Source organism: Gossypium hirsutum, chromosome A12 (assembly GCF_007990345.1).
Source record: "Gossypium hirsutum isolate 1008001.06 chromosome A12, Gossypium_hirsutum_v2.1, whole genome shotgun sequence".
NCBI classification, from domain to species: domain Eukaryota; kingdom Viridiplantae; phylum Streptophyta; class Magnoliopsida; order Malvales; family Malvaceae; genus Gossypium; species Gossypium hirsutum.
The window spans coordinates 1,004,084-1,030,257 of record NC_053435.1 but is presented as its reverse complement, the minus strand read 5'-3'; the positions used below and the strand labels follow the sequence as shown (position 1 = coordinate 1,030,257).

The 26,174-nt window shown below is 34.6% G+C and overlaps 2 protein-coding genes across 2 annotated transcripts; one reads left to right on the top strand and one right to left on the bottom strand.

The window, feature by feature from the left end:
- Positions 1-562: 562 nt before the first annotated feature.
- On the top strand, positions 563-7,877 carry LOC107930120 (sodium/hydrogen exchanger 2). Its single transcript, XM_016861689.2, has 15 exons — positions 563-748; positions 1,328-1,532; positions 1,662-1,780; positions 2,077-2,174; positions 2,868-2,927; positions 3,285-3,331; positions 3,414-3,608; positions 4,332-4,378; positions 4,960-5,026; positions 5,146-5,246; positions 5,412-5,513; positions 5,787-5,925; positions 6,002-6,064; positions 6,440-6,523; positions 7,172-7,877. The coding sequence occupies exons 2-15, from the start codon at positions 1,398-1,400 to the stop codon at positions 7,490-7,492; spliced, it is 1,578 nt and encodes a 525-aa protein (XP_016717178.1). The 5' UTR covers positions 563-748; positions 1,328-1,397; the 3' UTR covers positions 7,493-7,877.
- Positions 7,878-9,071: 1,194 nt separating this feature from the next.
- On the bottom strand, positions 9,072-25,666 carry LOC107930128 (protease Do-like 2, chloroplastic). The gene is made up of 21 exons (XM_016861702.2): positions 25,301-25,666; positions 24,870-25,031; positions 24,228-24,278; positions 23,861-23,934; positions 23,615-23,678; positions 22,597-22,641; positions 22,144-22,251; positions 21,483-21,560; positions 21,257-21,323; positions 21,089-21,147; positions 20,467-20,566; positions 19,786-19,865; positions 19,628-19,684; positions 11,098-11,201; positions 10,816-10,903; positions 10,617-10,702; positions 10,495-10,519; positions 10,323-10,394; positions 9,964-10,014; positions 9,830-9,890; positions 9,072-9,737 (listed from the first exon to the last, which is right to left on the bottom strand). The coding sequence occupies exons 1-21, from the start codon at positions 25,493-25,495 to the stop codon at positions 9,493-9,495; spliced, it is 1,872 nt and encodes a 623-aa protein (XP_016717191.2). The 5' UTR covers positions 25,496-25,666; the 3' UTR covers positions 9,072-9,492.
- Between the last annotated feature and the right edge of the window lie 508 nt (positions 25,667-26,174).

Here is a 26,174-nt window from a genome sequence, read left to right as displayed (position 1 = left end):
AACGGTTATTAGTAATTTCAACGATCGACACAATTAAACTTCAAATCTTTACCGACTTTTTTCTTTTGGATTTATTAGTAAATTAACCTTCAAATTATACTTTAATTTTTAAATTAGCCCCTGAAACCTAAACTATAAAATTTATTCTATTTTACCAAAAATAATAGCAATCAATAAAAATGTGATCTATGACATATTTTTATTGAAGTTCAAATGCTTTTTGAAAAAAAATAAGATAAAATTAATAGTTTAAGCATCGTTTTATAAAAATTTTAAGGATCAATCTAGAATTTTTATAGTTCACAAGAGCCAACTAAGAATAAATCCTTTTATTTCCCTAAAATAATAATTTTCTTAACTGAATAGCGAAAGTTCGCTTAGAGTCCACACTAAGATAGTGTAACGTCCCACATAAAAAAAACCTCTGATTCTACACAATTCCATCATCAAATCATGAGGCATGATTTCAATGATCATACGGTTAGAAATCAACGAAACACAACCGTCTCGCGTGTCCGCCACTACACGTTATAAAAGTGCCATTACACATTCATTCCTTTCGCGGTCTTTGCATTTGCAACGTTTCCTACTTACATTCGGATTCTTCACCTGATTTTCCCACTTATTCTTTGCTTCTTTTTTCTTTAAAATACACATTTTCGCATTAAATCCTAGAAAAAAAAAAGAAAAGAAAATTAGTAATAATCTCTAGTTTCTGGTTCCTCCGAAGTTTCAGAGTAATTTCGTGGTAATTTATTTATTATTTTATTTTGTTTTATTGTTTTGTTTTGTTTGGATGCTGAGAAAAGTGAAGGACCGAATGGATACTTGGTCGTTAAGTTTCGTTGATTTCTATTTCTTTCTTTTTTTAGTTTCTTCTTAAATTAAAGAATAAAGCGCAATGGGGAAAAGTAGTTTATATAAAATCAAGTTTTTTATGTTTTTACATTAAGGGATTCTTTTAGGCTTTACTTGGTGAGTAATTATAGTGTAAAATAATATTTTAAATTTTTTTAATGTATTTCATCTTAACGTGTTGTACTGTAAAATGAACTCCGTTTTAGATGAAACTTTTGAATTGACTCTTCGATTGTTTTAAGAACTCTCAACAGTTTAAAGTTTACTGCAACAGAAAAAGGTAACTGTATCTTTAGTTTAACGCTTAATTTATGCTAATAATTTGATAGCAAATAAATGATCATTAAGGTATTATTTATCTTTACTTCTTTAATGAAGTTCTGTTTTTATGTTTGAATTTATTACTTGGGTGATATGCGATCGATTTTAATAACTGAATACCTAAGTTATATCTTTGTTTTTCGAGCAGTGGAATTATTTAGACTGAGGCAGCTAGACTGGGTTTGAGGGCTTTTTCTTTTATTCCCAAGCATTTAGGGATGGCACTAGAGCCCGACCAAACTTCGGTGGACTCTATTACCCTATTTGTGGCACTTCTCTGCTCCTGCATTGTGATTGGTCATCTTCTGGAGAAAAACCGATGGTTTAATGAGTCAATAACTGCCCTTGCCATTGTGAGTTGTTCAGTAACTCCCTAACTAATTAACCTTGTTATGTTAGGCTTCACTCGATCTTGTTTCGATTGTTGTTTTGTAACAGGAAAATAGTTTTTGTTTGGTGATGATTTTGGGTGTGATTAACAGGGGCTTTGTAGCGGAATTATCATTCTGTTGACCACTGAAGGAAAGAGATCACACATTTTAGTATTTAATGAAGAGCTGTTTTTTATATATCTTCTGCCTCCCATCATATTCAATGCCGGGTAAGACTGACTTATATCAAGCTATCAAATCTTTGGTTTTTATTGCCTTCAGCATTTTGATAATTGATATTATAAATGTCATTTCATTTGAATATGATGCATCATCTTCCTCAGCCCCCCCTCTCCCCACCCTTTTTTTATTTTAAATATCTTGCAGAGCGTGAAAACTAATTGCCTGGCTTGTTTATACTGTTGTTTCAACCTGTATTTCTTGAAAATTGACACTACTCCTTGTTTTAATCTTTATTTTTTTTGGAATCACATGTCTGATAATCTTACATTTTTCAATTTACCAGATTCCAGGTAAAAAAGAAGCAATTTTTCCGTAACTTTGCGATGATAATTTTGTTTGGTGCTGTTGGAACTTTGATATCATTTGTCATCGTATCCATAGGTATATTCAAATTTCTTTGAACTTTCTAGCCTTCAACCGGTTCTCTTTACAATTGTTCAGTTCCAGGCATACACAAAGACAACTGACATATTCAGGCTCTTCTGACAGATCGTTTTTGCTTGTTGCATTTATTGGGATATATCTGTTCAGTGTTTATACTGTTTATGCATAATGCTAGGCTGTTGTTTAAGCTTTATTCTCCAATTTTTTTTACCAAACAAAGATAGTTTAAAGATAATTTAACCTACTACAAAAAAAGTGGCACAGAACCTTACTTTTTTTATGGTTGTAATTTTTTTTCAGTAAAAGAATAACCATCTCTAAGATTTGTTGATAACGAAAATTTTGAAGTTTTTTTTCTTCACTCTGAACACCCCAAAAGCACACAAGTATAACAAGCTTCTAAGTAAAGTTGAAGATTAGTGTTCATAGATAATCTTTACTTAAATAAATTAAGGTTAACTCTTCCTCTAAAAATCCAGTTGCTTGTTTAAGTTATAATCAGCATCTTAGCATGACACACTGTTGAAAATGATGAATAGTTCAAAACAGAGATTGACTTTGGTTACTGCAAGTTCCTTTGGATTGTAGATACCACCTTTTGTTAGTAAATTTATCTTTTCCCTGATTAGTACCAGGGAAGTGTTTGAGGCTAATTGTGTTGTAACCTTTATGTTTACCTATATTTTTCAGGTACCATGCAGTTATTTAAGAAGTTAGATATTGGTTTCCTGGACATCGGAGATTATCTTGGTAAACTATGTCTCTCGTTAATAGTTTGCCGATATTATTTAAAAGCTTACTGTTAACTAATTACAGTTCTGCGTAGGAAACTAACATTTAAAGATTGTGCCAGATCATTCATCCTTGCATTAATGAAAATCATGAACAAATTATATTTTATGCCCAATAAATGCATACACACACACAAACAGCCACATACATACATACTTACAGATGCATATGCTTTTCATGGAACCAGGTCTTATTCTTATATTATTTTCTTTTTTCCATTCATTAGAGGATCACAATTATTGTGTAGTTAAACTAGTTTCTTCAGGTTAGTTCTCTATTTCTATCTTGGCTCTTACCGTTGCTTTTTTCTTTTAGCACTTGGAGCAATCTTTTCAGCCACAGATTCTGTTTGCACTTTGCAGGTAAAAATATTTATACAGTTCAGTGAAGTGAAAAGAATAGTTGAATATCTATTCTATTATAAATCTTGTATTTTCTGTACAGGTGCTTAATCAGGATGAGACACCTCTTCTGTACAGTATAGTCTTCGGTGAAGGTGTGGTAAATGATGCCACGTCAATTGTACTTTTCAATGCAATTCAGAAATTTGACCTCTCTCACATCACCTCAAGAATTTTTATCGAATTCATTGGGAACTTCTTATACTTCTTCATTACAAGCACATTGCTAGGAGTAGGGGTGAGTCCTTTTTCTAATTTTTTGCAGCTTTCCAATGTGCATCTGCATTTCTTGTATGGTTGCTAAATTTGTTTCATCATTATTTGATCTTATATTCTTTGTTTGTAAAACCCACGCTATATATTCAAGTTTGCATTACATAAAATCTTCTTAATCATCTATCTAGTATTTGCACATTATATCTGCACCTCAGCTAAAACTTTTATCATAATTAACTGAAAAAATAAGTGCAGTGAACATCTTTATATTCCATTTATTGCCAAAAATTTAAAGCCATAGTGTCAAAGGAAGTTCTCGTTTAAGCTTTTAGTCTCTCCAAAGGAAGACCTAAAGAGATAATTAAATCAGTGTTCAATACAATCCAGACTTGTTATAAGATAGGATTGTTCTTTTTATTATCATTGATAGCATGTAATATACATAATTGGTGTTTACTTGTATAAATAATGGCAATTACTATCACACGAGCACTTTATTCTTTGATTATTAATGATATAGCTGTTGGCTTTAAGTTAGTTTTAGAAACTCTAGGCTTTTTTGCTTGATGTTGACTTGAACCATAAAGAGGTCCTCCTTGGTTTTTCTTTGACAGAACTTGCGCCTTGCTGATAATTAACTTTGCATGTTGAGTCTGCCCTTTTTCAAGGGTGTTTGGGTATCTGAGATTAAAGACATGCATTAATTTTATATATCCATATAACATCACACCGATTTCACTTGCAGGTTGGACTAATAAGTGCGTACATCATAAAAAAATTGTATATTGGCAGGTATGTTAAGGGCAAACGATTACCTTTTCTTGTTGTCTCATCTTTTATGATGCTGAATATAGTAACTAATTGTATACGTTCATACTTGTGTTAATAGTGCAAGCAACATTTTGTAGGCAGCATTAAAGCTCTATGTTACAGTGTTTGAATGCGTGGATTGGTGTTCCACAACTCTTTTATTTGGCATTTTCTGTTCAGAGCTTTAAGAAGGTCTAATAGTGTTGATTGTCAAGTGCTTATGAATTTATTGATGTTGGGAAATAGAACTGGAGACTTATTCAACTTCTTATCATCAACCTAGATATCACATGATAGTCACAGATCATTAACTTGAGGACAGTAAATTTAGGTTGTACTTGTTTATTATAATGTTAGGTTGAGCTCTGGATGGTTAAAAAACTAAGAATCTTACCACATTGCTAGCTCTAACCTCTAAGGACTCTCATTAAAATTTGTTTCTCTCTCTAAATGTCTCACTGTTGTCATCTTATCTTCCTGCATGACATGAAAATCCTACAACTCTTTGCAAATAACATCTAATTTCATGTTTGACTAAGTAGCTAAGCTTTTCCAAATTTCAGGCACTCTACTGATCGTGAAGTTGCTCTCATGATTCTCATGGCTTACCTCTCATATATGATGGCTGAAGTAAGTATTCTTTTTAATGACTCGGGTGCCTAAATATCTATCTTTGTAAAAATTCAGGTACTGTTTTTACATTGCTTTGTCTTATTCTTGTTTTCTCTGATAATGATTTTGTTTTTCAGTTGTTCAATTTGAGCAGCATTCTTACAGTGTTCTTTTGTGGCATTGTTATGTCACACTACACCTGGCATAATGTGACTGAAAGTTCAAGAATCACCACCAAGTATGTTAGTTTGGAATTTATATCCCAAATGTTGAAAATTTTTGCTGCTTGTAAACTGTCTTCTTTACCACTTCTCCCCCCTCCCTCCAATTCTATTTAGGTATTCTTTGTCAAACTGAAGTAGACATGTTTTGACATTCTTATGCTGATTATTGATCATTGCAGGCATGCTTTTGCAACATTATCATTCATATCAGAGATTTTTATCTTTCTGTATGTTGGTATGGATGCTTTGGATATAGAGAAGTGGAAAGTTGTTAGCAAAAGGTATTTCCCATATTTTGGCCAAAAATTGCGGTTTCGTTAGATCTTTTCATGTTGTATAAATAATTTTTCACATCAAATCTTTCTACCATTGCCTTAACCATCTCAAGAAATTGATTGTGTCATATGAAGTGATAGAGACAATATAGTACGTGCATCAGTTATCATTGTGTGCTTCTTGTTTTCTTCAAATTGTATCTAACTTGAATATCAAAGAAATGTCTCTCGATAGCAATTGAATGACTGTTCGTTTGGATATATTGTGTGTTTCTGTAGTCCTGGAACATCTGCCGGGGTGAGCTCAATACTTCTTGGCTTAGTTCTAGTTGGAAGGGCAGCTTCTGTATTCCCTCTATCTTTTATATCCAATTTATTCAAAAGGTCTGAGAGTGACAAATTTACTTTGAAGCAACAGGTTGGTATTTAGAGTCGCATTTGAGGATTTCTTCCCTCTGACATACTTGATGTACTGAAATATTCAAGTTAAACAGGTTACAATATGGTGGGCAGGGCTCATGCGAGGTTCTGTGTCTGTGGCACTTGCTTATAATCAGGTAAATTTAGGTCATAGGATTTAGATTTCAAAACCTCTGCATTTTGATCGATTTATTGCTCAAAAGTAGAACATAAATTATTTCAATGTTGTCTTTGACATCAGTATATGATATTAGTAGTAAGATAATTTTTTGCAGTGAATATAGTTAAAATTTTGGCATCTAAATGCCTGATCAAACAATGATGTATGGTAAGATGAATGTTTCTTCATGCTTTTCTATAAATTGAGAAATTTGTACCAAAAAATTGTGAATTGTTGGGCAACAAACTTCCATTTACTGCAGTTATTCGGAGGTGCACTGCTTTGGCATGTTTACTAGATTGGTTCTTGCCACCTACGTTGTAACTTATTTTATTTATTTGGATGTATGCAGTTTACTAGATCGGGGCATACACAATTGCGTGGAAATTCCATAATGATAACCAGCACCATCACTGTTGTTCTTTTCAGTACTGTGGTAAGGACTTATCCTTAGTCAGGACTGTTTTTCAGTAATGAAAAGATCGATAAAGATGTTCTCTGCATAATTTTGTTAAAAAAAGCTTTCTTTGTAGTAAATCATTGTAAAGTGTTTTCCTCCATGGTATATTATTTCCTTGACATCAAGTCAATAACCATCCTTTTACTAGCATGCGTGGATATCATACAACTGTATTAGGGATCTTTGTATAACATTCTACATTAGATGTTCATTTTGGAATGCATATAGAAAAGCAAGACCTGTCATAAACACCAGAATTAAATGGTAAAGGAAGAACTTGATGAACCAATGGCCTTAACATCTTCATGTAAGGACATATCATGGTTGAACAAGCAAGCAAAGACGGCTATTAAGGAAAAACAAAATTGTTATAAAAGCAAGAAAAAATAGACATATAGAGCTCTGGATATAAAAGAGCAAATTAGGCCAAGAAAACTGTGAGTGAGGTCAAAGCAAGAGTTGAAAGGTATTTTTTGATTGATTGTGGTAAAAAGATGACGAAAAAATATCAATAGACTCAGCTTACTTTGCTATATGTTAGAAGAAAGCTCTACAAAAATGTTCCATGCATCACATGTAACTAGTAACGTTCATATCTTGCAAGTTTGATATTCTCTGTTTCAGGTGTTTGGATTAATGACAAAGCCTCTAATAAGGCTGCTGCTACCAAGCAAGCACCTTTGTGGAGGTGTGTCCTCTGGGTCTTTTGATTCTTTTCCCTCAAAGCTGATGACAGATCTGCCACTTATCGCCAATGGGGATGCTGAAGTGGGCGGCAATAATATTCCCCGTCCAACCAGCCTACGTATGCTCTTAGCCACACCGACTAGAACCGTCCACTACTACTGGCGGAAGTTTGATGATAGTGTCATGCGTCCCATGTTCGGTGGGAGAGGTTTCGTGCCACATGTTCCTGGTTCACCAACAGAACCACTTCTTCACTGATGACACTTACCACACACTGAATGAGTTTTCCACTAATAAAATATATCTGGGGATTTAAGGATCGGCCTTATGTGTGAGTGTATATATGGGATAAAATCAACATGGCTGGTGTAAATATTAGTATATTACTCATTAGAGACGTAAAAGAGTAGTGGAAGAGATGAGTAGGGAGATGATGGTACATTTTGTGCTGGTTCTGGATTCAGAATTAGGGATTAGGGTAGCTTTATGATGTTTCAACTCAAAACTTACTAGGAATATGTTCAAACTCAAAACTTACTAGGAATATGTTCATTCTTTTTCTACCCAGACAGAACAGGAAAATCTAAACCATTCAATGTTCTGCATATAAAGTATAATAAACTACTTCCATACTTCTAAAACATTCTTTTTTCATCTTCAACTTCCTTCCTACCTCTTGTTTTTTCATTTTTTGGGATTTTTGTGTTGCATTTGATTTTAGAAAAATATATTTAGCTAAACTCTGTTTTGTTGTTTTCGTGCCTTGTTCTTCTGCTCCCCGTGGAATCCAGTAGCCTTCCTGATACCATGCACACAGAGTTGGTTGCATGGAGGAATCCAGAAAATCTTTTAGTGGGGTCACAATTGAATTATAAAATTTTGAGATTAAAATATAATTTTTTTTCATTTATTAATTTATAGTTCCATTATTTTTTTTAATTTTTGGAGGCTGAATTCCAAATTTTACATATATTAATTTATAATTTCTAATTTTTCCAATTTTGAGGTTCTAAGACCTCTGTCTACCCCTTAAATTCGATCCAACTTTGACAGTCCAATTAACTATTCATATATTAATATAGTTTTATAAATTAAATTTGAATTATTAGTATTATATCTTCCCGCGCAACTTATATTGGTTAAACCAAGGAAACTATGGATTCGACCCGTTCAAGTTTAATCAACTGGGTTAGACAAGCCTACCTCCTGTGCAGAATTGACAGATACCAAACAAATGAGAACATTGTGAACAATGAAAGCTTCTCACAAGTTGTAGAAGAAACAGGAAATCCTGTTAAATGAGGATTGGACCAGGCACGACCACTATGTCATTTTTGAGACTCCATGTTATTTTTGAAATTTTCGTCTTCTTGTGTATTCCGTCACATTTTGTCTTTTTATGTATTTCCCCATCTGTCAAGAGTTTCTAGACACCCGTCACTTTTGTTGGAAACTCATAGCTTTTCATGCATAGTTTTACTTGTCTTTATATGTATTCATGTGAATACAAGAATAGCCTAATTTGGTCTTTAGTTCATAGGTTGAGAGGAGTTTTTGCATGCTCTTGAAAAAAATCTTTCAATAATAATATCGTAATAGCTTTCTAGTTTGAGTGTTTTATTTTCAATAAAAAGAAAATCCTTGTAGAAAATTTCTCCAAGTATGAGTTTCTAATTCTTCGGTTGCTATACGTTCTGCAATTAGCACCTGATGAATTTAGTTGAATTTAAGCAAAGCAGACTCGAGATATAAAAGAAAAAATTGCTCAAATTCGATTCATGTACGGATCTAATAAGAAATGCTTATTCCAAGTTATTTTTGCTAATAGAAGCATCAGTAAATAATGATAGAATGTATTAACCATTTAGCCGAGCAATTCACCTATATTGTTTAAAAAATTTACATCAAATGCTCTCTCGACGTTTAAATGCAGCCTAATTTTGATTTTGTGCATGCTACCATGCTATTATTCTCCCTTTAATCATTCAAGAATTCTGGAAAACTGTTACAACCAAATTCTTTTCTTTTTTTTTTTTTAGAAAAATGGGATAACCCAAAGTACAGGGTTAAAGGAAGGAAGATATGGCACTCTGTTATTCTGCTAAGGGCTCCATGGAAATCAGCATCATAAGCTACTCTGAAACTTTGACTTGGCAAAGGCGAACTGAAGCTGCTCGCAAAACCGACCATAATTTCCGAGTGATGATTTTCTTTTATCCCCTGACCTTTTGTCGAACTCAATTCACAATCGTTAATAATTAAGCCCAAAGGAGTCCATCAAAGCCTATCTCCAAATTCGAAACGGGACTCTCCCCAAAGTCCTGCTCTATCGCTTGGTTGTCTCCAAGTGATTCAACATACGGTTCTAAAAGATCATCAGATCTTTCAGATGGAATACCATAATCTTTGAGAATGCGAGATGAGGCGGCCATTGCTGCTTCCCTCTCCAGAACAGCTAGGTAATTGTCTTCAAATTCGAAAACCAGATACTTGTCTTGGCAACCTGACCAAGAATACAGGTTGCCATCAGAACTATTTAACAAAAAGATGAATGATGATGATGATGACGACAATTGGTTGGGTGTTAGGACTTACAAGTAACAAGGTGTGCCAGGTGACGAATGTTTTTTATTCGAGTTCCATTAAACTTCAAAACCTGAAACTTTTACTTTTAGCACAGGCGAATAAATTGGAAGATATAAATGGTAGGAGGATATACAAAACTGAACCTGCTGGTTGCTCATGTCCTCATATCCAATGTTCACTTCATTTGCCAAGACCTATCAAAGACAAGATAAACAAGTGAGATCCCATGCACCGAAATACAGTTTTGAACTTTTCTTTAAAGAAAAGCCATGCTTTATGATACGCAGATGAAGTCAATAGTTTTAAATAGCAGTTTGGTTACTCCCAGATTAGAAGGTTAATCTAGAAGTATGGTTATGACAAGAGATAGCCCTATTCCAAATTTGAACTAGAACCTCCAATTTCTAACCACTGAGAAAACCTTTGATCTTTATAACACATGTAGAAGGAGAGTTTGCCTTAGCTATCAATATCAAACGAAATATTATTATAAGCAGCATACCTGTGATAAGATTACAATCTGTTCCTCTTTGAATCTTGCCAGAGAGTATCGTGCCTTAGCTAGCAGTTTCAACTAAGAAGAAGAATGAAAAAAATTAAATGTCAAACCTCAAAAACACTGATATCAACATGCACTGTATTCAGTATCATGCTTCACAAGTTCCCTAACTTACTCCTATTGACTCTTCGCACTCCTCCCTGAAAATCGGACATGAAATTCACGAGCAGCCTTAATATCCTTTTAAATCCAATCATCAAAAAATTGAATAAACAGTCCGAGTTACTCCACACTTACTCTATTAATGGTTCTGAAAGTGGGGTAAACACCAAACCAGCAATAATTAGATATGAAGGTTGACCTCCATCAATATGATAGGGAACCTAGAATACCAAACACAAAAGGATCTAAATCATTAGCTCTAAAATGAAAGCAAATGTAACAGACATTCTGGAGCTGTATGTTTCAGTTCAGAGCCAAAACTTTTATTGCATACCAAATGTACTCTTGGATTTAACGCTACTTGAACTTTCATTAATTTGCCTGCTCTAATAATACCAAGCTCTGCTACATCACCTGCAAATCTGTAAGAGAGCTTAAATTGGATACCAGACTAGCTTATATTAGAGGAATATAGAATGAATGCTTAAAGAAAAGAAGGGATAAGATGATATAAGAATGTTTATTCTGCAATATATTGCTTAAACTGCTAAAATGAGTAGAAAACATGACATGCAGCTTTTTATGAGATATTTTATAGAGAACAAGGGACCATTACTTCTGACTGATGAGATAGCGGAATGCAATGCGCTCATTTGATCTGAAAGGAACTGTTCCTTCAGAACCCACATGAACATCGTCAAAACTGACAATCACGTCGCCCTGGAAAGATTGATGTAAAATAAAATTTATCTTCATAACATACAAGTACACACAATGTCTAAAAAAGGCCAAAGAAATCCTTATCATTAAGCTTCTGTTATATCTGTATATATTTCTGTGTTGAAAATCTTTGATTTATTTGACAGCATTGAATGGCTAATCTTTAGGGGTTATAGCTGATTTTTAGAGATTCAAATTAGAGATATTTTTTCTTTACATGATTCAATGCTTCATGTATATATATCTGTACATATTTCTGAGAAATATATAGTTTTTGAGTGAGTTTTTTGGATAATTTTTTTTTCTAATTTTCAAAGTTTTGTTCCAAAAACCCTAGAAACACTAAATTGGTACTTTCCACCCTAGCTTTTGTTTTCTCTCTCACCACCCCTACCATTGGAGACGGAATCCACTCGTCAGTGAAACCCTAGAGTCCGATGACCAGAAGACCCATGCGTGGGCCTCACGCGTCGTCACAAGGTTCTACCTCTTTGTTTCACGCGCTGTGCGTAGCCTTTACCTGCTGCAGTCGTGTTTTTCCAATGCTGTCGCAATGCTCTCTGCTCCTTTCCGGTCATTCTCCTCTAACTGGTGGTGTATTTCGATTAAATTTTTTATGTGGGATCTCTTTTGTGTTTTTTTTAGAGTGGTTTTTGTTATAAATTTTCCAAGCAGATTTTTTGGGTATTAGTTGTTGTTTTCAACATTATGTCAAAAGGACGAAAAGCTCGTGATTCCAACCGATAATCCCTAGTTGCAAATTAGTCCTGTGAAGCTTGATGGACATAATTACTTTGCTTGGTCAAGGTCCTACTTGTTTATCAAGGCTCGTGGATTGCAGGGATATATTACCAGTACCATGTCGAAACTTGAACTCACTGATTCAACTTTTAGTCAATGGGATTCAACGAACTCTCTTGTTATGGCATGGCTTATCAATTCTATGCAACCCCATATTTCCAAAATTTATTTGCTACTTGATACTGCGAAAAAGATTTGGAATGTTGCCGCTCTTATCTACTCTCGTATTGGGAATGATGCGTAAATTTTTGAGATTCGTCATAAAGTCCCTAGTACAAAACAGGGGGAGCTAACGATTTCTCAATATTTTGCTGAATTAAGTGGCTTGTGGAAGGAACTTGATTATTATTAAAATTTTCAGGTGACTTGTACTAGTGATGCCGGGAAATTTCAGAAGATGGAGGAGAGAGTTTTTGATTTCTTGGCTGGGTTGAATACTGAGTATGATTAGATTCGGGTTCAAGTTATTGGCAAGACTCCATTCCCTTCTCTCCATGAGGCATACTCTTATGTACAACAGAAGGAGAATCGACATGTTGTTATGCTCTATAATACACCTACTGGGAAAGCTGGTCTCATTGCTAATCAGGATGGTCCATCGGGTGGTAAGTCTAACAAGGATCACTTGACGTGTGACTACTGGGGTAAGCGTTGGCACACTAAAAATTCGTGCTGGAAAGCGAGGGGGTAATTCTTTGTAACGCCCCAATTTTCGGAAATTCTGTGAATGTTGGCATAGGTTTAATTATGTTAGTGGGCCTTTAGAAGGCCCAAGCTTAAGATAGAACCCGGCAATTTTAGTTAATTTTTGTTCCATAAAAAAAAAGGGTGAAATTATGAAATAGAACCTATGTGAAAATATTTGAAAATGCTATAGGCTAAATTGAAGTGGCCAAATAAATAGGAGTGCAAAATAGGAGGATTTGCATGACAAACCTCCCATTTTACATGAAGTGGCTAGCCATCATGTTGTTGTAGACAATATGAGCACTTGATATCCATAATTCATGGTACAAATTGATAATAGGTTAGGTAAATGTTCCATGATAATGGATTAGGTAAATATTCCATGATAATGGGTTAGGTAAATGTTCCATGATAATGGTTTAGGTAAATGTTCCACGATGGGCATTTCATGTCTTTTGTATTAAAGAATTAAAAGGATGAAATATGAAATTTTATTAAAAGAAAAAGGGGTGAAAAGAACAAAGTTTTGTCCATCTTTGTTCATCATAGCCGAAAGTTAGAGAAGAGAAAGGAGAGGAGAAAGCTCTTGAATGTTCGGTCACTTGGGGAAGGAAATTGAAGGTAAGTTCATGGTAGTTTACTTCTATCTTGATGTTCATGAGTTCTTCTTGATTCTACCTTAACTCTTGAAGCATATTTTGGTTTTTAGTTGTGTTGTGAGCATTTAGTCATGAATTAAAATGAATGAAATGGTTATTGTTTCATGTTCTTTTGATGAAAAATAGAAGATAGGTGAAGTTGAGCTAAACAAATGAGCATGCATATGCCTTAGATGCTAAGGGAAAAAATCGGCTAACATGTTGTGCTTTAAAATGATGAAATGGAGATTATACTTAAGTAAAATCATAGATATGTGATGATTGATTGGTGATATTCATATTTAAATAACAAGCATGCAAGTTAGGTTTGAAAAAGTGATTTGGTAATAAATCTACTTGGGACAGCAGCAGTAACGTGACTTTGGAAAATCACCATAAATTGTGGGAGATGAGTTAGAAGCTGCATAAATTATGTAATTAAAGATTAATGAATCTAGTTTCAAATGAAATAAACAAGAACATATTTTGAATTCTGTACAATGAGAAATTTGATTCGTAATGAAGAGTGGTCAGATTAGTCAAACAGTGAAACATGGGAAACTTTGAGAAAAATCTGGTATTGATTGGTTAAACCAAAAATTCTGAAAATTTTATGGATAAAAGATATATGAGTCTATTTTCAGGAAAAATTAACGGCACTTGATTTGGAGTTTCGTAGCTCCAGTTATAAATGATTTAGTGATTGTTGCTCAGGAAGACAGCTTGCAGTGAAATTATGATTCTGTGGTAAACATTGACAAAAATTTGTTAATGAATTGCTTATTAATTTCTTATAAGCTTACTATGACCTGTAGGTGTGGTTGGCCGAATATTGTAAGGGGTTAATACGTAGTTTGTATTTGAATAGTTAGATTAACGTGTTAGTAATCCAATTGTAGGCGGTTCGTGTGTGGATCTCGTCAGCATATCGTCGCAAACAGGTGTGTAACTAACACCCTCTTTCTTAGTCTAGATCGACAAAAGACGAAAAGCCGAAATACCGAAAACCGGTATTTTGTAGATTTGTGAGTGTGCGAATGCTCGTGAGGTAAATCGATTAATGTTTTTGGTAAGCTGCAATGTTTGGACTGCAAAGTGCATGATTTCTGTGCCCTCGATATTTTTGAGCTTAATGAGCCAAAATTGGAATGATGGGCCAACGGGTCCAATTCGGTAAGAACCCTCAGTAGTGATTCTGTTAGTACGTGAAAGGTAGGAATATGCATGAAAAACCCTAAAATAGATAAATTACTGAAATACCTTTAAAAGTGAAAAAATTATAATTTTACCCCTAGGAGATGAATTACCGAAATACTCCTAGGGTTAAATTGACCTAAATGCATGTTTGACTGTTGTTATTTACTGCATGCCATGTTATTATCTGATGCATAGGATTGGGATATTGACGGAGGAAGTACTGAAAGTGGCTTGTCCACGTACTGGAGGCTTTGCCTCAATTTACTGTTAACTGAGCAGCAAGGCTGCAACTGTAGAGTGTTGGGCTGGGTGGGTTGAGCTATTCCCCACATGGAGTGTATGGCTGGTACGGGTGGAGTGTAGTGGTTGGTGGGTTGAGTAGTCTCCCCAAATGGGCTTGCATATGTTTGCTGATGTTGCATGTATTTTGAAATGGGCCTATGGGACATACTGTTATCTGAATAAGGGGCTAAGGTCCAATTTATTGTAATCTGAAAAAGGCTCTGGCCCAATACCACTATTACCTGAATGGGCTTAGGTCCAATGGGCTTGAGTTGACTTGGGCTTTGAATGGGTTTTCCTTACACACTGAGTTTCTCCAAACTCACCCCTTCTTTAACCTTGCAGGTGAGCCTTGATGTGGGTGACTTGGAGCCGGATGGGATTCAGAGTGGCCATGGTGAATACTTTTGGGTTTGAAAAAGAGACTGATTTTCTTAAGTTATTTTTAATTACTATTTAATTTTTGGGTTGTAATAAGGCCATTTTAACTTTATTTTCTTCTTTGATTTTCTGGGATTATATTATTTTAAACAACTTTAAATTGATGGATACTAATTCAAATGGGCTAGACTTAGGGCGTGATTTCAAAACGATACTTGATTTTTTTTTTAAATAACACGACGTCACGAATATTCGATTTACCAAAGATAATCACTCAAAGAAATTTCAACTTATTATAACCAAGTGTGGCAATGGATGTGGGCATGTCTAAGATTGGATCCAATCGGAGAGCTTGGTACTTAAGCAGCCTTCATGGCTCACCTCCTCTGTTATGGATACCTACCTGGTGCCCAGCTTCCATTCACTTAGTTAGTTTGACAAAAGTCGGCTTTTTAAAACACTAAAAAGGGAACACGGGTTTTTGACTTCAATGTGGCACGTCGGATTCGGCCTTAACGTCTGGGCCGGGTTTGGGGTGCTACATTCTTGGTCTCAGGCAAATTTGTCAAATTCTGTGACAACAAAGGACAAGTCCACTTTTGCTGAGAGTTTTTCCTCAAACGAGATTTAACATCTCCAACGTCTCTTTTCTCAATTGGACTCTACCTCGGGTGCTAAGTCTAATCATGTGAAATCAAGTACTGTTTTAAATGCTCCATCTATTTTTGAATCTTGGATTATTGATTCCGGTGCGAATAGACTTGACAGGGTCAAACAAAAACTTATTTAACCGTACTAGTTGTCCATCTAAAGATAGTGTGCGAATAGCCCATGGCTCCTTTACCTTCGTCTCTGGAATAGGTTCTGTTGTTTGTACTCCTAATATCATTTTCTCCTCTGTCCTCAATGTCCTTAAATTTTCGGTTAACCTTTTATTTGTTAGTTCTATCACTAAAGCCTTAAATTATAATCAAGGAAGACAATTGGCAGTGGTAAATTGTGTGATGGCTTATATCTTCTGGATCGATCGTCCAGTATGTCTCAAGTCTTATTTGGAGAAAAAAAAATGTCAACCAAAAGATAATTCAATGACATAATCGATTAGGACATCCATCTTTTACTGTTCTTGCCAAGATGTTTCCTACTTTGTTTTCAATAACTAAGTTGGATCCTTTAGTTTGTGATGCATGTGAGTTTGCTAAGAAAATAAGAAAAAGTTATCATTTATGTAATAATGAAGTACTGTTCCTTTTGAGATTATTCATTCTGATGTTTGGGGCCCTACTCGCCTTACTTCTTTATCTAGTAATCGTTGGTTTGTTACATTTATTGACTGTTGGTGACATGGATTTTTCTATTAAAGTCCAAAAGTAATGTTTTCTCATGTTTTCGTTCTTTTCGTAAATTGATTACTACTCAGTTTGATGCTAAAGTTAAAATTTTGAGAACTAATAATGCAATTGAGTATAACTTTAATGATTATTTAGAATCATATGGGATTCGACATCAGACCAATTGTCCCGATACAAGTACTCAGAATGGTGTTGCCGAAAGGAAAAATCAACATCGCTTGGAGGTTGCTAGATCACTTATGTTCACTATGAACCTCCCAAAGCCTTATTGGGGGGATGCGATTTTGGTTGCTGCTTATCTCATTAATCGAATGCCTCTTCGAGTCCTTAATTTTATAAGTCCCATAGAAATCTTACAGGGCAACACGAATTACTCAGTTTCACTGAAGGTATTTGGTTGTGTTTGCTTTGTCCATCTTTGACATGGGAGCAAACTGGATCCTCTAGCAGTCAAATGTGTTTTCATTTAATATACTCTCACACAAAAAGGTTAGAAATGTTATCATCTGCCATCTAGAAAATATTATGTATGGATGTAACATGTCGTGAGGATGAACCTTATTTTTCTTCATCACAACCATCTCTTCAAGAGAAAGCTATTGAAAATGAAAAGATGACACCTTGCTCTGTTACTCTTCCGAGGGAAATTTGAGTTCCAACAGAGACTTTGGTTCAAGAGAACACTAGTGGACGGTTGTTGGATAGGCCTGATTTAAGAACATACACTAGAAAAGGCAAGAAAAAAGATGTCATCATACAATCTACTCTGTGCCCTGATTCTTCACTGTCAAATCAGTCTTCTTTACCTGAATTTGCTACTGATTTAGAATTACCAATAACCCAACGAAAAGGTGTTAGAATTTGCACTTTACATCCTATCTTTGACTTTATCTCTTATGATTCTTTATCCCCATCCTATAGAGTTTTTGCTTTGTCCTTGTTCTCTCTGTCTGTTCCACAGGATTGGAGAGAAGCCATCACTGATCAAAGATGAAAGAAGGCTATGATAGACATGTGAGCTTTAGCAAAAAATGAGACATGGGAATCGGCTAATTCTTTTGAAGGGCAGAAAATGGTTAGTTGCAAATAAGTGTTTACAATAAAGTATAAGGTTGATGGTTCAATTGAAAGACTCAAAGTCAAATTAGTAGCACAATGATTCACTCAGACATATGGAATGAATTATCAGGAAACATTTGCTCCTGTTGATAAATTGAACACGATTAGGATCCTTTTATGATGTACAGCAAATCTTGACTGGGACTTGTAGTGGTTTGATGTAAAGAATGCCTTCTTACATGAAGACCTGGAAAAAGAAGTGTATATGAAAGTTTCTCCAGGATTCGAGGTCAAAGATACAAAATGGAAGGTGTGTAGATTGAAAAAGGCCCTATATGGACTAAAGCAATCTCCCAAAACCTGGTTTGACAAATTTGGTAAGGCTATGGTGTTGTTTGACTATCGACAAAGTAATGTTGATTATACCCTCTTTATAAAACATCACAAGCATAAGATAACTCTCCTTATACTCTATGTTGATAACATAATTATGACAGGAGCCGACAGGAAAGAAATGGCTTGGCTTAAGAAACAATTGGCTCAAGAATTCAAAATCAAAGACTTGGTAAAGTTACAATATTTCCTTGGAATAGAAGTGGCCAGATCGAAAGAGGAAATCTTTATTTCTCAAAGAAAGTATGTCTTAGATCTTCTGACAAAGACTGGCATGTTGGGTTGCAAACTAGCAAAATCACCTATTGAGAGTAATCACAAGTTACAAGCAAGGATCGATGCAATGGTGGATAAAGGGAGATATCAAACACGCGTCGGACGATTGATTTATCTCACTCATACTCAACCTGATATAGCCTATGCAGTTAGTTTGGTAAGTCAGTTTATGCATGATCTTTGTGAAGCCTATATGCAGGCCTTATTGAGAATTTTGTGCTATTTGAAGTCTGCACCGGGCAAAGGTATTCTCTTCTCCAAAAATAGTCATCTCAAGATAGAAGTATTTACAAATGATTGGGCTGACTCTCTTGATAATAGAAGCAGGGGCGAAGCTAGAAAATTTTTTTAGGAGGGGCCGGATGAAATTTTAATTTTTTATAGTTTATATCTTTATAATTTGTAAATGATTAAATCAAATTTTTATAATTTTACGGGGGGCAAAAGTGAAATTTTACCTTTACTAATTTAAAATTTTAAAAAAAATCTAAGGGCCTAAAATGCAATTTTACATTTTAGGGGGGGCCGGGGCCCATGCCAGCCCCCCCTGGCTACGCCCCTGAATAGAAGGTCTATAACGGGTTATTGTACTCTTGTGGAGGAAACTTAGTCACTAGAAACAAATTGTTGTTGCTCTATCAAGTGCAGAGGCTGAATATAAGGTCATGGCTCAAGGTGTTTGTGAGCTTTTATGGCTGCAAAAGGTATTGGAAGAGCTAAAGATGTTGAATGAAAATGGATCAACCCTGTACTGTGAAAACAAAGCGACCATCAGCATAACTCAAAATCCAATGCAGCACAATAAGACCAAGCACATTGAAATGGATCGTCATTTTATCAAGGAAAAAGTAACCAATGGTGTCTTAAATCTATCTTATCTAGTATCCGAAAAAACAGTTGGTTGATGTTTTTACTAAAAGGCTTAGCTATAAGACTTACCATAATCTTCTTTGCAAGTTGGGCACGCAAGACATCTACTCACCAACTTGAGGGGAAGTATTGAGAATCTTTGATTTATTTGACAGCATTGAATAGCTAATCTTTAGGGATTATAGCTGATTTTTAGAGATTCTAATTAGAGATATTCTTTCCTTACATGATTCGATGCTTCATGTATATATATCCGTACAAATTTTTGAGAAATATATAGTTTTTGAGTGAGATTTTCTTCAATATATTAGAGTATTCATCTTTAATTTCATCAATCTGTGAGGAAATCGGACTCTCATGACAACAACTTGAAACAAATAACAATCAAATTCTCACCCATTCATGGTTTGAGCACAAAAAACTGAGATGAACAATAAAATAGAACTAAAGGTGCAACATGCTTTCATACTTGTGAACATTGTCAGCATACCTGCTTTAAAACATTATTCGCATCCGAAGTAGGTTCAACTCTTCGAACAAGCACCCCCTGTGGAAGTCAAATTTTATATTGGAAAAACATTAGAAATATGTGTACAAGTGCATTTGTGCATTATGCTTTATATGCTGAGTCAATTGTAGCATAAGTACCTCATTAGACTGTACTTGTAAGCACGCACGTAGCGCTGGATTCTCCAACTTCTGCAGCAATACACCAAGGCAAGGGAAACCTGGAACTCAACAAATGGCTTCATTTGTTTATTTTACTTTTGAAAAAAATACCACGTAGCTTTGATATTCATCATTGATTACTAGGTGTGAATCACAAATCAGTAACAGAATGATAGTCAACAATTGAAAAATAATATTTAGCATAATGGTTAATTCAAGCAACTGGCAGGCTACAAGATATGGCTTGTTCGGAGCAAGTGGCTAGATTCATTTTAAAGCATTGCACTCTGTTAAGATATACTTTGTTCATCATGCAGTTATGTGATGAGGACATAGAAACTGTTGCAAAAATCTAATTGTAGCTCCAAGTAGTGTACTTTGGAAGGAAATAACATGAACCATTGGACTTACACTAAGAACTTTATGTATCAACTTGGAAGGATATGAACAGATATACTGAAGCTACAGGAATGAATTTGTATCATAAATTAACAATAACAAAAATGATGAACCCTGTGCAATACTGTGAAAGAGAAGAGGGTACCTAATGCACTAGTTATCAAACTCCAAATATATTTACACAGATTTATATGCAAGCATAATACATATTTCACATACTCACGGAAGCACCAAAAGTATAAGTTAGGACCAGACTCTAACCTGTATATTTTCCATTTCTCTCATAGTCATTTAGAAAATGAGATACCACCGTAGTTGGTATGACATAGCCAATATTTTCAGCTTCCTCGGATCTGTAAACCTAAAGGAAGTCTCCCGTTAATGCATAATTTAATAAATGGTAGGGGATGGAAAGATTATGAGGGACTAAACATAGCAGAAGCAAAAACATGTGAAGAAAAGAACAAAAGTTGGTAAATTAAAATAGGGCCAAACATGTCAAAATTTTAAAGGACGCAAGTAATAGAAGTACTATCACCCCTTGTCACATAATGTTATTCCTCAGACATATTTACAGTTTTAAGGAGTGCTTTTTGCTTTTACATAGTAGATACATTTTGTCACTAACTATTGTCAGTTACTTTAATAACTAATTCAACTAAGAGTACAACACCATAAACAAACAGTTAATTCTTGTTCTAGTCATCAAAAACATTTTGAGACAACTCAAAAGGGAAAAATGGAAGGCAGTGGCATCATGAAAACAAAGAAAACATAAATAGTACTAAACCATTTTTTTTTTTTAAAAAGAAGCATTTGATGACATATTTTGGCATAATTCCAAAATTTTGAAAGTCAATCAAAATTGACACAGAAGATGTACCTGAAATGCAACCCCAATGCACTCTCCCTGCTCATTGAATGCAGGACCACCACTATTACCTAAAATCTACCAAGTATAAGCAATGACTATCACAATGATATGGATAACACCTTTCAAAAAGGGAGATGATGAAAGGCTTAGGTATACAAACTTCAATGACTTACTGACCAGGATTTATTGCTGCATCAATTTGAATGCCCAACAAATCAGATGAGCCATGGGCATATGATGTGACCTGAAGTATAAGAATTTCAGAAAGCAAATTATATACAGTAATCTATTTACCATATTGTCAAGAAAAAGGAAAAAATGGATATGGACATCAAAGTTGTTATATGGCAAGGCAAGATTTGATGGATGCTTGTCATTATCACTTTGAAGGGGTGAACCAAACCTCTATACGTGAAACAACACCCTTTGTCACTGAAATGGTGTCTCCTCCTAGGGGATATCCCACAACAGTTACTGCATCCTGCCCATAAACAAAACGAAACAGAAACAGCTCAAAAAGAAATTTGTCATAACCATCCTAGCATGAGTCATTAAAGCTTCAAACTCTTTCATCTAACTAGGATAAAGCTGAACAATGAAGGACTTTGAATGTCACGTTGAAAGAAGGACATGTGGAGCTACTAAGATTTCATGTGTCTAATTCATCTCATGCCTCATACAGATCAGGCAGGTCTGTAGAATTTCTCACAAAGACATTACAGGTACACACAGCTTATTATGACCTTACATGACCATCAAACATGGAGTAACTACTTAGTGTGGCGTTAGGCTTTTCATTATTCAGCTATAATCATTTTGTATTGATAGCAGATCATATCACTGAACCCCCCCACTCCAACCCCCCCCCAAAAAAAAAAGACAAAAACTGAAGACTACTGGAATTATTTTATCATAGTTCCTCTGCTGAATCTGAAAATTGCTAATTTCATCAAGGTAATTAATCAATTGGAATGTCTTTAAGATTCATGATGAAGCATGAGGTATTGCAAAATGCATTGAGAGAATAATCTATGATCAAAAAAGGTAGAAGGGCTCTTCAAAACCTGAAGACGCGGCAAGTGTCCCAAGTGGAGTGGCTTAGCTCCTTTCCAGAATTCCTCACTCTCTACTGAAAGCAAAGCTATATCACAATCAACACCTCTGGCTAAAACCTGTTCAGTAAATCATGAGATGATATTAAGCTGCAAGACTTTAATAATGTTGAACAAGCAGCACAACTCATGACCTGAACATCTTATGATTCCTTGTCATATTTTCAACTGATACCTTGCTTGCCAATGATGTGCATTACCATGCAGAAATATTCATTTGATATACTTATCCCGCTAATGGGTATCCTAAATAAATATTAATTTGAAGTAGTATATTATTATTCAATGAGAAAACTAAATAAGTCAATTAATTTATCTCAAAAATTTTATGTCTAATAAGGCACTAATAAAATTTAAGACACCGCTGTTGATCAAACATCATGAAAAAATTATTAGGAATAATACCTTAGCTACATATTTGGTATCATCTCCTCTTCTCTTTACTTTAACCTGTTGTCACAAAAGACAAAAACAAAGAGAATGAATAACCAACTGAAGAGAACAGTAAAATGCAATCAAAGCAGGCTAGAAATAATGACAAAAAAGATCCAGCTCCAAGTTATTTGAAAGAAAACTGATATGGCTAACATGCAAGTCCTGATGACTTTATGTACTTCAACTGACAACCAAGGTCAAGATGTCCATATGACACAACTTATCTGAACAAAGATACCTTAAAAATCCCAAATTAAATGCATCTAAATCCACAGAATGAAAGCACAATGCAAATCCAACAAATTGGGAGCTAAAAATAAATGAATTCTAAATTATTAACTCTGAACATCAATCCAGACATGATCTTCACTTTCCCTCATATGCCATTCTTCTTTCACATTTTAAATAAGAACACAAAAGCAGAAAGGATGCCAAAGATGGTGTCTAAATGGCTTATATTCTTAGTGGTAGGGAACCAAAGCTGGCCTGTTTCTGGTTGGTAAATTCAGAACCTAAAATCTGGAATCTTCAAACAAATATCATTCTAAATATCCCTTAAAATTAAATAGTAGCCTCATTTACATGTTGAAGTTGGATAAGTGCTGAGAATCTTTTGATTATTTGATAGCATTAATTAGTATCTTTAGAGATTACAACTGGTTTTTAGAGATTCTAATTAAGAGATATTCTTTCCTTAAGTTGATTCAATTTTCATGTATATATAGTTGTACATATTTCTAAGAAATATATACTTTGAGAGAGTTTTTTCCTCAATACATTAGAGTATTCATCTCTAATTTCATCAATAAGAAATGATAGATGTGGCTTTCTAGGATCACATAAACAGTAAAAACTTTGACAGTTGGTAATAATATCTCCAGCAAATTCAAAAGCTATATTATTCAGCTGTGTGATGATTCAACTGTATCCCCTAAGTTTTATAGATAATTTAGCATCTATTATGTACTCCAGAACTTGAATAGAATACCTGTGTATCATGTTCCACGCAATGTGCATTTGTTAAGAGCTTCCCATCCCCAATCATGAAAGCGCTGCATGATTACAAAAAGGGAATATAACTCTAAATTGAAATTTAATACCTAATATACAACACAAGATGAATGACAGACGAAAAACCACTTGATTGGAATAAGAAAAGCTTGAGAACCCGCTAAGATCTTTTTCTTAAAAGCTGTCTATATGCCTCAGAACCAGAAACAGGTTAGACTCTTGCCTTCCGGTGCTTGTATATTGTCGTTGCTTTTGCCAAGGAAGGGAATAATCAGGTGCGGTATGAGTGCAGTAAACCTAGATCAGATATGAGACTTATCATAAACAAATAGCAGATAGATTCTGTAAATAATGACTTACCAAGAAACGTTTCTAATACATCTAGAGAATAAACATGACCAGAATCTACATTAAAAAAAGGACAGACACAAATGCTGTTTAGATATGCACAGCAGGCGCTCAAATATGCAACAATTAGAAATGTTAAGTATGATAGAGGCAATAAAGCACTCTACTGTTTAACAGACTAAACAGATTGAACATTCCAAACATAACATATATATATATATTTGCTTTAATCATTTCCGAACCTTCACAACAGCATTGAGAAAGTTAGCATCCTGAAGACTCCCTGGTTCAACCTGAAAATGAAATGGAAACAGAGAATAACAAATAAAGTGTTGCACAAAAGCAAATTGAGTGTACACAAAAGAAACAAGAGTGGGCAAATGATGATGAAAACTAATGTAGTAGTATTTTTTATATTATGAAAAGTTTGCTAAGAATTTTAGCAAGCACACTTCTAGAAATTTTGAAAAAAAAAATGACAACAATCCCAGATAAAGGATTAAAAAGTTCACAGAAAGTTTCATGGGCTTCCAACATTATTGAGATTAGCACATTGTTCATTATAGATATTGGGTGTCATGTATGAGTCAAGTGACTTTGTATACTGCCTCATGAACAATTAAAAGTGAGAGTCATAATGAACTCCAAGTTTCTTGAGAAGTAAGTTAAGCTAACCAATTACACCCCGGGTGTCATAAATGGTTGGAAATGGGGTTTTTTGCATCTGCAAAAGTTTAGCTTAACCTTGGGGTTGCTGCTTTAGTAAATAGCCAAGCAATGGATGAATATAAAATAACCCAATCTTGTGACTGTCAAAGGCCTTCACGTTCAACTATTAAAGGCAAAAACAAATTCCCCTCAAACTATAGGTTTTGCAAGTGTACCTGTTGCTCCCTTGAATCGAGCTGAAACTCCTTCTTGTCTTTTCTTTGCGTACCAAATGATTTAAAACCTGTTGATTGAGGACGGCCCATGTCCCCCTGACCTCTAATTCCATCAGCATATAAACCGGACTTGTCATCTTTCAATCTTCCCGGAAGTTTCTTCTGTAAAAACATAATCTTTCTTAATATGAAACATATTACACCAGTAGATTAGTTAAAAGAGGATCTACTTGACCCGCTGTATAAATTTCCTTTGAAATCTACAGAAGATACACAAAAGGTCCATACTAACACCAATTATTCCCATAATTTAAAATTGTTACCCATATATTCTCCTAAATCATAAAACTTCCCAAATCCGACTTCACAATGACATACAAAATGGTTAATTACTTTCCTTGCTGCAAGCTTTGGTAAATCACTTGACTTACCTCAGCATTGGATTTACGGGGAGATGCTGACGAGGAGCTTCCTTTGAGAGCTCGTTTCTTATTATTGGTGGCTTTAAGAGAGCGGGCGTCAAAGTACGAATGGGAAGGGGAAGTAGCGAAACGTAAGTGGCAATAACGGGATTTGAAGGTAGAGCTGAGTGCGGAGAAGCAGCAGTTAGCCACTGTTATTGCCATAACAAGCTCACACTTTTTTTCTTTATTGTTTCTGGCTTTAGGCACTGCAAAAAGGTACAAGATATAACGGTGAATTCCTTAAATCTCAACTCAGAGTTGTTCCTTATCCGGTTGGTACTTCGGAAGATTAGGTTACTGGTTTTGGCGCCTCCTTCACTATCCACCAATGGCGATAAGGAGAATTATTTTTTATAAAGGGATTTTTGGGTTATTATAGTTTTAGTCCCGAGCTTTAATCTTTTTATTTAATTTGATATAATTAGTTTAATTATAAAATCTGTTTAATGATTATAATGTTTGATATTAAAAAAATTATATTTTACATTTTTTATAATTATTTTTAAAACATTTTCCATTACTTTAAACAAATTCAAAGTTTTAAATAGCTTCAAAAATATATAAAAATATTATAAATCTAAAAAATTTAAAAAATCAAATATTATGGGTGGGATTAGTTGAGTGGAAAAATAGAGGGATGAGAAGAGAGAATGGAAAAGTGGAAAGAAAATAAGTTTTAAATGTGCTTGGTTGGGAAGAAAAAGTAAAAAAAACAAACGGGAGATATGATCATTTTTATCTTAATGTATATAAATTAATTCTTTCAAATTGAAACGGCGAGAGGAAAGAAATAAGAAAGAAGTCTGTTGGTTCAAAGTTATGTATTTTTTAAATGTTTTTT